Here is an 11,902-nt window from a genome sequence, read left to right as displayed (position 1 = left end):
ATATATATATATATATATATACACACACACACACACACACCCTGGAGCACAAAACCAGTCTTAAGTAGCACGGGTGTATTTGTAGCAATAGCCAAAAATACACTGTATGGGTCAAAATGATAGATTTTTCTTTTATGCCAAAAATCATTAGGGTATTAAGTAAAGATCATGTTCCATGAAGATATTTTACACATTTCCTACTGTAAATATATTAAAACTTAATTTTTGGTTAGTTATATGCATTGCTAAGAACTTCATTTGGACAACTTTAAAGGCGATTTTCTTAATATTTAGATTTTTTTTTGCACCATCAGATTCCAGATTTTCAAATAGTTGCATCTCAGCCAAATATTGTCCTAACAAACCATACATCAATGGAAATCTTATTTATTCAGCTTTCAGATGATTTATAAATCTCAATTTTGAAAAATTGACTCTTATGACTGGTTTTGTGGTCCAGGGTCACACACACACACACACATTTATTTGCCAATCATTCTGGCAAAGTGCTTTACAAAGATACAAACAAAACAAAAAATTATTTTGTTATAAATACTTAATATCACTATTACAATACCTGCTCAGGACTTAGAAGAGATGTGTTTATCAGTTTTCTGTCATAAGGCACCAGTGAGACAGTTTCAAATGTCAAGTAATTGTTGCCATACTTAAAAGTAAAACAGGAAAAGAGGACTTTTATTTTAAGCAAGAAAAAAATGCACATATTAATATTTCTTTAGGCACTGCCCTTGGCTAACTGCAGTGGATTTACAGAGTTATGGACCCTCAGTTAGTTGGATGTACCTTTGTAGTAGCTGGAACAGTGACAGCAATGTCCTCTATCCTTATACCAAAGTCATTCTCCTTGTAATAACCAGGTTCTAGAGGAGAGTTTGTCAGTTTATAACCGTAATTATCAAACTAAGATAATCGTAATGAGCTGCTTAATGATTCCTCACCAATTGATGTGAACATCCCCTCTTGAAATGGAATATTATTGGACTGAAAACCCACAGGCCCTATCAGAGAGAAAACAGAGACCTTAGATGAAGAGATACAGCATATGTTCTATATATACATATACCTGCATATGTGTGTTTTTGAAAAGTTTTTCTCACCAAGGCTGCATTTATTTGTAATAAATAAATAAATAAATAAAATAAGGTAAAACAGTAATATTGTGAAATAGTGTTACAATGTTTTATATTTTAATTATATAACAATTTATTATCAATTTCTTATTATTGTCAATGCTACAATTTTTTCCCCAGGATTCTTTGAATAGAAATCTCAAAAGAACAAGATTTTTTAAAACGGAAATCTTTTGTAACATTATAAATGCCTTTACTGTCACTTTTAATGAATATAATACATCCTTGATAATTAAAAACAAAAGTTACTGACCCTACACTTTTAAATATTAGTGTATTTTAATTGTAAATGATTGTTATAAACACAAATGCACTTAAATGACAAGATTACTGAAATAAATATATGAACACATTACAGAGTAAGACTTACATTCATGGACTCCAAAGTAGTTGCCCACACCATGACCTGTGCCATGACCATAATTTAAACCAACTTCCCACAATGCTCTTCGTCCCAGCATCTCCATGTTCACGCCTATGGTGGGAATAAAAACACTTGAACCGTTAGCACTTGACAGGTTTTGTAGTGGTCACTGTGAGAAGTCTGCTGTGTATATATGGCGCCCTCTTGTGGAAGTATCATGGCATGGTCGCTTGAAAGGAGATTGCGATTGAAGATGAGGAAATCCTCACCTCTAGTTCCAGCAGGAAAGATGGCTCTTGAAATCTCAATATTTCCCATGAGCACTCTTGTGTAGGCCTCCTATCGGAGTAGGACATGGAGAAAACAGTTTTCTTTTCAGTATAAGCATCCTATTATGCTTTGCATCATTAGAAACTCCCTATGCCTTCCATTCAATACCTTTTGAAAGTCAGTGGGTTTACCCCAGTGCACAGTACGCGTTATATCAGTAGTACCATCACTGTTAACATAAATCAGACAGAATGCATGCATGAGCTTGGCTATGTATTGTTTTTTTTGCACACAAACATAACTTTGTACTAATAGTACTATGAAACTCACAGGTACTGTCCTCCAGAGTCAACCAGATACATCTCGTCCACTGACAGCTTCCTTGCAGTTTCATTAGATGGACTGTAAAAATAAGAACAATCCAGGTAGTTATAAGTAAACATAATGAATATAATTCAAGAGAGAACAAAGAAAAATGACTGAAAAGCTAAACATTATAATTTGGCGGGAAGAGGAACAGTATTCAATACCTGTAGTGAGCAAGAGCAGCATTAGGTCCACTTGCAGAAATGGTCTCAAAACTCGGCCCTCTGCTGTTCTTCTGTTTGCTGCCGAAACACAGTGAAGGGTTTGTGATTCTCAAGAAAAAGGAAGTTTACATAAGTAAAACATCTTCTAATTTAACATCCTTGATGAAGGAACAAGTTCTACTTGTGCAAATAATGTCATTCCTGTAATGCAAGCATAGAAATATGGTTAATATAGAGTGCTAGAGTCTGTTCATTTTCATACTAAAATTCAGCCATAATTGTCTTCCAAGACAAACCTACCACAAGCTCTGATAGCATTTGATTGCATATTTTGAAAAGAAAACACTAAATAAAATTAGAAATAGCATTTAATTACATATTCACTGTAAAGAATTAAATTACTAATGTGTATATACGTATAAAATAAATAAATAAATGTACAATTAAACCAAATAAGCAATGCACAATTTAAATCAATGAATGGTACATATACTTTTGGAACCGATAGCCTTGAAAAATGAACAATACAGGTAAAAACCATCTGTTTTACTGTATGTGAGTGGTATCAGTGAAGAGGGTTTAGCTCCATTGTTCTGTACCTGCGACACTGATCGACAAAATGTGCTGCTGTAAGTTCATTCTCTGTTCCTTCTGGAACTTTCTTCTCAAGCCACATCAGAAGCTGCATGACTGCGACTGCATCCCTAACCTGCGGGAAAAAGGATGGATGTTCTCCCATCGTGGCTGAGAAGTACAAAATCACCTGCTTGAGACCAGACGGATGCCAGACGGAGGGGATTAATTGAAGCAGTCAACAGAGGTCTGGCTTTAGGCCATAAACCACGCATGTTATCAAATGCAGTTGTTTTCGATTGAAAAACCTAATTCTGCAAAATATGTCAATAGAACACTGAATACAAGCAAACACCATGAGTAATAAAGGTTCCAATATGTTTGATGGAGGTTGTGCGATAAGGAGCGATAAGACATTGATGCTGCAATGAATGGAGTCCGTCTGGCCTCCTAATGTGGCTTTATGATGTGATAAAGTGCCCCTTATTCTAGAAATTACGATAATACAACAGGTATCAGTCAACAAAGTGTCCATCAGGGTTATCACTGCTTTACAAAAGTAATTAGGGGAGAATGTGTGTGTGTTCTCTTACATGAGCCTCTTTGAGAATACGCTGCTCAGTTGCATCTTTCACTGCTTTTGTGGTCAGTACTGGAGAATAGGTGCTTGTCAGAAGTTTGTCCTTAAAGGCATAAGATATGTTCATCAGCAGTAAAATCTTCACCTGTACTGTGGGACTCAAGCAACCTTATGAAATTATAATTTCAGTCAGGATCCATCCATCCATCCACCCAACCCATTCAGCCATCCAGCCATCAATCATCCATCTATCTACCCATCCGTCTTGGTATCTACCATCCATCCATCCAGCCATCTAATCCATCCATCCATCCATCCATCCATCTAATCCATCCATCCATACCTACCATCCATACATCAGTCCACAAATCTACTCATCCATCCATCCACCAATCTACTTATCCATCCATTTATCCATCTATCTACCCATCCATCCACCTATATACTCACCCATCTATCTACCCCATCCATCCACACCTCCATCCATCCATTTATTCAAATTTGTTTTGCACATCACAGCACATCTAGTCACAATAAGTAAAACATAAATTGGCTCCAATTTAATGTTCACCATATATTTATTTACATATCTGTCAATAAAATAATTTCATTTCAGACAGACTAGGAGGGGCAAAATAAAGTGGCTGAAATAGCTGTGCAGTGTGTCAAAAATAGAACATTGGCTCCACTGATTATAGCAATCTAATTTTGTCACACGTGCCTGATGTAGATGTGCATAACTAAACTTTTTTGACAGATGCAAGCACAGAGGCTTGTTTGTTCCATATTTACATTTATGTTTCAGCCTTTAAAAAGTAATATGGGAAAAAATTAATTAGGCTACTATTTAACACTTCTTGAACAGAAGCACAGGATAACATTAAAGGCCAAATGCAAAAAGTGAAAATCAATTATTAACACTTGAGGGGCTTGACTGAATCATCTTAGCCATATTTAGCCAACAGATAGTCTGAGACTCCTTAATTGAGCATCCAAGCTATCATAGACATATTAGTTGTCTATATTTTGGATCCAGGTCTTACCTCAGGAGTGATGAGCTCATACAGGGCTTGGTTGGTGTACTCTGTACCCACCCATACTCTCATGTTGGGTCTCTGTAGATAGGACTGCAGGTATGAGCGCACAGAGCTGTACTCAAGCAGCTGCACACAATAGGAATGGTAGCATGTAGTGTTCAGGTACACCTTCAACTCTTCTGTTATTCGTTCAGTGTGCACAAAGAGCCTGGTGAAGGAGGTTAGTTAGAAACTATACAGCACACCAACTAAGTATAGTGCTATTAATATGAAACAGAGGAACTTGCCATATCTCATCCATTGACAGCAGAGTGTAAGAATAGAAGAATGGATTAAAAGGGATATCGTTGCCTCGTAGATTAAACAGCCCTGAAAATAGAGAAAATATTTGGCCCGACAAGAGTTTTACAGAACAATTCAGAGAAACTCTCCTGCATGAGATGGCTTTGTGTTGTGCTGTTTTGTGCTTACATGCGGTCTCGTCCAGAGCTGAAAGCAGCACAGCGGTGGGCTTGTATGGATTGTCACTTATTTGGGCTCGTATCTGATCTACTTTCATTGGCCAGGTCCTTTCTGAACATCCAAACAAACACACACGCACAATGTAAATTTGAATTACAACAAAACCTTCAAGAAACAGTTCACCCAAAAATGAGAATTCTGTCACCATTTACTAACCCTTACAATAACATTTCCTATGCAATTACAATAAAAGGGAACATAGATGTAAAGAAGACTGATTTGTTAAAGATTCACTATTTTGAATCAAATCTGTTCAGTGAATCAGCTTTTTTACTTCACCAAAATGATTGTGTTTTTTTGGTTTAAAATGATTTATTCATAGATCAGACTGATTTGGTTCTCAAGTTCACTACATTGACTCAACACTTTAGTCTCAGCAGGAAGATTATTAGTAAACAGCACTGAAAAAAGATTTACATGTTCCTCACACAAAGCTATAATATGAATTCAGAGGACTTATAAATGATAATAGTAATAAAATGCACAACTCATTTTAAGTCCCACAGAAAAAAAATGCCATATACTGTAGTTTTAGACCAACATGAAGTTATTTTTAGGCTGACTGTGGCTTTATTCATGCCTCATTGACTTTATCTTGGCACCAGAATGAACTAGAATATCCCCTCTGTGAGCTGTCATTACTGTAAGTTATATCACTAGTCATTAAAGATTAAATCAGAGCTTTATTGCTCTGTCTGTCATGATCTTATGGTACTCTGCCCTATTCGCTTGGTACTTATCAGTCAAGTGATGCTGATAAGACATGCACACACCGATGACACTGTCAGGTAAGTGTGTGGGGTTATCAGGAGGCAGAGGAGGTCGATTTGTCCATATTTTATCCACCAGGTTATCAGGAATAGACTTCAGGATCCGGCCAGCTGGAGCCAGGTTGGTGTTGTAGATGTCAAAAATGTCTAAAGCAGCAAAGAATAATGACCAAATTATTCACGACTGATTTTGATAATCTTCGTCATTAGATTTGTTACTTATGTGATCATCTTAATATAGTTTATATATACACTTCAATTCAAAAGCTTGCTTCAGTAACATTTTTACAAATGTTTTTGAAAGAAGTCTCTTAGTCTCACCAAGGCTGCATTTATTTGATAAAAATAGTAAATATATAAGCAATATTGTGAAATATTATACAATTTAATATACGTTTTCCATTTGAATACATTTTAAAATGTATTATCATTATTCAATTTTTTATTTTATTTTGATGAATAAAAAAAGTTCAAAAGAACAGCATTTAAAACAAAAAAAAGAACAGAAAACAACACACACTTTTTAAACTTATTTTACATAAAGTATTTTATTAGCTCTGTTTGCTTACCTACAGAGAAGAGGAATGGGTCAAAGCCCACCTGATCTCCCTCAGGGATCTCTAGGATCAGCCAGTTGGTAATGCTGCGAATGGAGGCTGTGATCCAGTAGAGTTAGACCAGGAAAGTGTTACAGACTCAGATCGAATTAATAACAGACAAATAATAGAATTCTACACAGCAATCAATAGAATAACATCTTTCAATATCCTTTAAATATATGTTTTAAGACATTCATTCACCCACATGTTCAACTTCATTTGGACAAGTTTAAAATATGAATTTTACTCTCATATTGCTCCTCACCATCTCGCAGTAGCTCCCAGTTACAGTCCATTTGTCTCTCTGCCTGAATCCAGTAGCGGCTATCTGTCCACAAAACAGCCTTGTTTTGAGTAATTACTGCTGTTCCTAGAATTTAGAAACAGACTTTTGTTAGTTATAACAGAAGACAGGAGTGGGCCGTTTGTCAGGGACCAAAGAAGTGACAAACATAATGTGACTGAGAATGATGCATGGTGATACAGCAATATTATGATCAGTTGGCTGTGAAACACACCTGCGGAGCCAGTGAAGCCAGACATCCAGGCCAACCTCGCATCTCTGGGGGCGATGTACTCACTCTGCCAAAAAACCACAGTCAGTTACCGTCACAAAGGTAATGTCTGAGAATGAAGAAGATTGAAAGAGAAGAGGAGGTTTAGGGGGTCAGAAATTAAATGCCTACAAAACTGACAAAAACACAACAAATATTTAAAATTTGGGGATGAATAATTTTTAATCTCGTATATCATTTGATATATTTCATATTATTAATTCTAGGCCAAGTAGTTTTGGATTTAGTATGTGGTGTCTCTGCAGACCTAAGAGAGAATGTGCATTTAAAGTGCCCCTATTATGGATTTTTGAAAATGACCTTTCATGCAGTGTGTAAAACAGCTCTAATTGAATGAAAACATCCTGCAAAGTCTTAAATCTGAAAGTGCACCGTGTATAAAGTTATTGTCTCTCAAAAGAAAGAGTCGACTCTGAATCATTGAAACGAGTCGTTTTTAAAACGAATCCCAAGCCGTGTCATGTTGAGGTCAACATGAAACATTAGCATATTGCCCGCCCACCTGTTGGCCTTTTCCTGTTGGTCTGAATGAAAATGCAAATTCATTCTTTACCACTAGATGCCGCTTTTGGAGCGGTAAAAACAGCGTTTTCCCCGGTAACGGCTGTACACAAAGCAGCACTGAGCTCACAAACTACTTTATTAGGCATTACAGGCATGATAAAATGAAAATGAGACCAATCTGACCAATCACCGCAGATTAGCATCATGCAAAGGAGGGGTTTGGAAAAATGAATCGTTGAGCAAATCGTTTGGGAGTCCTTGAGCAATTAAGGTAAAAATAAATGCATATTATAAGACAATGAAAGTGTTTTTTGACCTTGCATGCATGTCAACCTGTTGTTGGGGACTTCCAAAACCAAAATATGAACCTTTCATTACCCATAATAGGGGCACAAAAAAAATTATTATTATTTTTGTTGATTTTATAGAAATCATAATTGTTAAAATATTAGAAATTATTTAGACTTCTTTGATATCAGTGTATGGCATGGTTTGTGATTTTATATGGTTAGTTAAAAGAAAAGAAATATAAATTCCAGGGGACCAGTATTGCCTCTTAATATAAAAGTTCATTTCTGACAGTCTTTAGAAGTTACCAGATGAGCATCTGTGGCTGGGATGATGTAGGCTGAGATGTTCAAGGGGATCATGGATGCTCTCAGATCACGAAGCCTCAGAGTCGTGTTTACAGCTGTTGGTGGCAAATACTGGAGCAACCAGAATGAATCATTTAAATATACTGCATCAAAATTATTCTGAATTCATTAAGTTATCCACAATCCACAAATGTTAAATATCACAAATTCACTTTTCAACCCATAATTCGAAACTCAACCCATATAAAAACACTTAGTTTAAAGGGTTAGTTCACCCAAAAATGAAAATTCTGTCATCAATTACTCACCCTCATGTCATTCTAAACCCATAAGACCTCCGTTCGTCTTCGGAACACAAATTAAGATATTTTTGATGCATTCTGAGAGCTCTTTGACCCTCACATAAACAGCAATGTAATTACCACGATCAAGGTCCAGAAACGTAACAAGTAGATCAGTAAAATAATCCATGTGACCTAAGGGGTACAACCGTAATTTGACGAAGCTAAGAGAATACTTTTTGTATGCAAAAAAACAAAAATAATGACTTTATTCAACAATTCGTCTCCTCCGCGTCACCCTGGCTCCATTTTGGAGATTATCCACTAAACGTAAACAGCGTATGCTATTCTGTGTCAGCTGCGTGACACGGATACATTGTTTTCGTTTTCTTCGGGCACAAAAAGTATTCTCTTAGCTTCGTCAAATTACGGTTGAACCCCTGATGTCACATGGATTATTTTACCGATCTCCTTGCTACATTACTGGACCTTGATCGTGGTAATTACATTGCGGTCTATGGGAGGGTCAGAGAGCTCTCAGAATTAATCAAAAATATCTTAATTTGTGTTCCGAAGATGAACGGAGGTCTTACGGGTTTAGAACCACATGAGGGTGAGTTATTAATGACAGAATTTTCATTTTTGGGAGAACTAACCCTTTAAATGATAAGGCTGTGTGAGCAGTTCACAGATAACACACACACACACACCTCGTTGAGATCAGATTTTGGGTGTGCATGACCTAAAAACTGTGTTCTTATCAGAAGAGAAGATCTCCTCACAGTCTCACCAAGGCTGCATTTATTTGATGAAAAATATAGTAAATATATAAGCAATATTGTGAAATATTATACAATTTAATATACGTTTTCCATTTGAATACATTTTAAAATGTATTATCATTATTCAATTTTTTATTTTATTTTGATGAATAAAAAAAGTTCAAAAGAACAGCATTTAAAACAAAAAAAAGAACAGAAAACAACACACACTTTTTAAACTTATTTTACATAAAGTATTTTATTAGCTCTGTTTGCTTACCTACAGAGAAGAGGAATGGGTCAAAGCCCACCTGATCTCCCTCAGGGATCTCTAGGATCAGCCAGTTGGTAATGCTGCGAATGGAGGCTGTGATCCAGTAGAGTTAGACCAGGAAAGTGTTACAGACTCAGATCGAATTAATAACAGACAAATAATAGAATTCTACACAGCAATCAATAGAATAACATCTTTCAATATCCTTTAAATATATGTTTTAAGACATTCATTCACCCACATGTTCAACTTCATTTGGACAAGTTTAAAATATGAATTTTACTCTCATATTGCTCCTCACCATCTCGCAGTAGCTCCCAGTTACAGTCCATTTGTCTCTCTGCCTGAATCCAGTAGCGGCTATCTGTCCACAAAACAGCCTTGTTTTGAGTAATTACTGCTGTTCCTAGAATTTAGAAACAGACTTTTGTTAGTTATAACAGAAGACAGGAGTGGGCCGTTTGTCAGGGACCAAAGAAGTGACAAACATAATGTGACTGAGAATGATGCATGGTGATACAGCAATATTATGATCAGTTGGCTGTGAAACACACCTGCGGAGCCAGTGAAGCCAGACATCCAGGCCAACCTCGCATCTCTGGGGGCGATGTACTCACTCTGCCAAAAAACCACAGTCAGTTACCGTCACAAAGGTAATGTCTGAGAATGAAGAAGATTGAAAGAGAAGAGGAGGTTTAGGGGGTCAGAAATTAAATGCCTACAAAACTGACAAAAACACAACAAATATTTAAAATTTGGGGATGAATAATTTTTAATCTCGTATATCATTTGATATATTTCATATTATTAATTCTAGGCCAAGTAGTTTTGGATTTAGTATGTGGTGTCTCTGCAGACCTAAGAGAGAATGTGCATTTAAAGTGCCCCTATTATGGATTTTTGAAAATGACCTTTCATGCAGTGTGTAAAACAGCTCTAATTGAATGAAAACATCCTGCAAAGTCTTAAATCTGAAAGTGCACCGTGTATAAAGTTATTGTCTCTCAAAAGAAAGAGTCGACTCTGAATCATTGAAACGAGTCGTTTTTAAAACGAATCCCAAGCCGTGTCATGTTGAGGTCAACATGAAACATTAGCATATTGCCCGCCCACCTGTTGGCCTTTTCCTGTTGGTCTGAATGAAAATGCAAATTCATTCTTTACCACTAGATGCCGCTTTTGGAGCGGTAAAAACAGCGTTTTCCCCGGTAACGGCTGTACACAAAGCAGCACTGAGCTCACAAACTACTTTATTAGGCATTACAGGCATGATAAAATGAAAATGAGACCAATCTGACCAATCACCGCAGATTAGCATCATGCAAAGGAGGGGTTTGGAAAAATGAATCGTTGAGCAAATCGTTTGGGAGTCCTTGAGCAATTAAGGTAAAAATAAATGCATATTATAAGACAATGAAAGTGTTTTTTGACCTTGCATGCATGTCAACCTGTTGTTGGGGACTTCCAAAACCAAAATATGAACCTTTCATTACCCATAATAGGGGCACAAAAAAAATTATTATTATTTTTGTTGATTTTATAGAAATCATAATTGTTAAAATATTAGAAATTATTTAGACTTCTTTGATATCAGTGTATGGCATGGTTTGTGATTTTATATGGTTAGTTAAAAGAAAAGAAATATAAATTCCAGGGGACCAGTATTGCCTCTTAATATAAAAGTTCATTTCTGACAGTCTTTAGAAGTTACCAGATGAGCATCTGTGGCTGGGATGATGTAGGCTGAGATGTTCAAGGGGATCATGGATGCTCTCAGATCACGAAGCCTCAGAGTCGTGTTTACAGCTGTTGGTGGCAAATACTGGAGCAACCAGAATGAATCATTTAAATATACTGCATCAAAATTATTCTGAATTCATTAAGTTATCCACAATCCACAAATGTTAAATATCACAAATTCACTTTTCAACCCATAATTCGAAACTCAACCCATATAAAAACACTTAGTTTAAAGGGTTAGTTCACCCAAAAATGAAAATTCTGTCATCAATTACTCACCCTCATGTCATTCTAAACCCATAAGACCTCCGTTCGTCTTCGGAACACAAATTAAGATATTTTTGATGCATTCTGAGAGCTCTTTGACCCTCACATAAACAGCAATGTAATTACCACGATCAAGGTCCAGAAACGTAACAAGTAGATCAGTAAAATAATCCATGTGACCTAAGGGGTACAACCGTAATTTGACGAAGCTAAGAGAATACTTTTTGTATGCAAAAAAACAAAAATAATGACTTTATTCAACAATTCGTCTCCTCCGCGTCACCCTGGCTCCATTTTGGAGATTATCCACTAAACGTAAACAGCGTATGCTATTCTGTGTCAGCTGCGTGACACGGATACATTGTTTTCGTTTTCTTCGGGCACAAAAAGTATTCTCTTAGCTTCGTCAAATTACGGTTGAACCCCTGATGTCACATGGATTATTTTACCGATCTCCTTGCTACATTACTGGACCTTGATCGTGGTAATTACATTGCGGTCTATGGGA

General features: G+C 36.4%; 1 protein-coding gene across 1 annotated transcript in view; it reads right to left on the bottom strand.

Annotated features, from left to right (window-relative positions):
- The window catches only part of LOC107550741 (xaa-Pro aminopeptidase 2-like), a 9,898-nt gene extending 1,724 nt beyond the window's left edge, over positions 1–8,174 (bottom strand). Inside the window, exons 1-18 of the mRNA XM_016232107.1 lie at positions 8,072–8,174; positions 6,915–6,978; positions 6,662–6,766; positions 6,367–6,453; positions 5,801–5,944; positions 4,977–5,078; positions 4,793–4,874; positions 4,512–4,713; positions 3,482–3,571; positions 2,915–3,024; positions 2,316–2,393; positions 2,116–2,187; positions 1,954–2,014; positions 1,785–1,854; positions 1,522–1,626; positions 960–1,019; positions 805–881; positions 578–667 (exon numbers count right to left, since the gene is read on the bottom strand). Coding sequence (XP_016087593.1) covers positions 578–667; positions 805–881; positions 960–1,019; positions 1,522–1,626; positions 1,785–1,854; positions 1,954–2,014; positions 2,116–2,187; positions 2,316–2,393; positions 2,915–3,024; positions 3,482–3,571; positions 4,512–4,713; positions 4,793–4,874; positions 4,977–5,078; positions 5,801–5,944; positions 6,367–6,453; positions 6,662–6,766; positions 6,915–6,978; positions 8,072–8,125 — 1,653 coding nt within the window. The 5' untranslated portion in view covers positions 8,126–8,174. The remainder of the gene's footprint in view (positions 1–577; positions 668–804; positions 882–959; positions 1,020–1,521; positions 1,627–1,784; positions 1,855–1,953; positions 2,015–2,115; positions 2,188–2,315; positions 2,394–2,914; positions 3,025–3,481; positions 3,572–4,511; positions 4,714–4,792; positions 4,875–4,976; positions 5,079–5,800; positions 5,945–6,366; positions 6,454–6,661; positions 6,767–6,914; positions 6,979–8,071) is intronic.
- Positions 8,175–11,902: the final 3,728 nt, after the last annotated feature.

This window comes from Sinocyclocheilus grahami, unplaced genomic scaffold, assembly GCF_001515645.1.
Source record: "Sinocyclocheilus grahami isolate Dianchi unplaced genomic scaffold, SAMN03320097.WGS_v1.1 scaffold407.1, whole genome shotgun sequence".
NCBI classification, from domain to species: Eukaryota; Metazoa; Chordata; class Actinopteri; order Cypriniformes; family Cyprinidae; genus Sinocyclocheilus; species Sinocyclocheilus grahami.
Note: the sequence above shows the minus strand (reverse complement) of the source record. Positions and strands in the feature narration are given on the sequence as shown.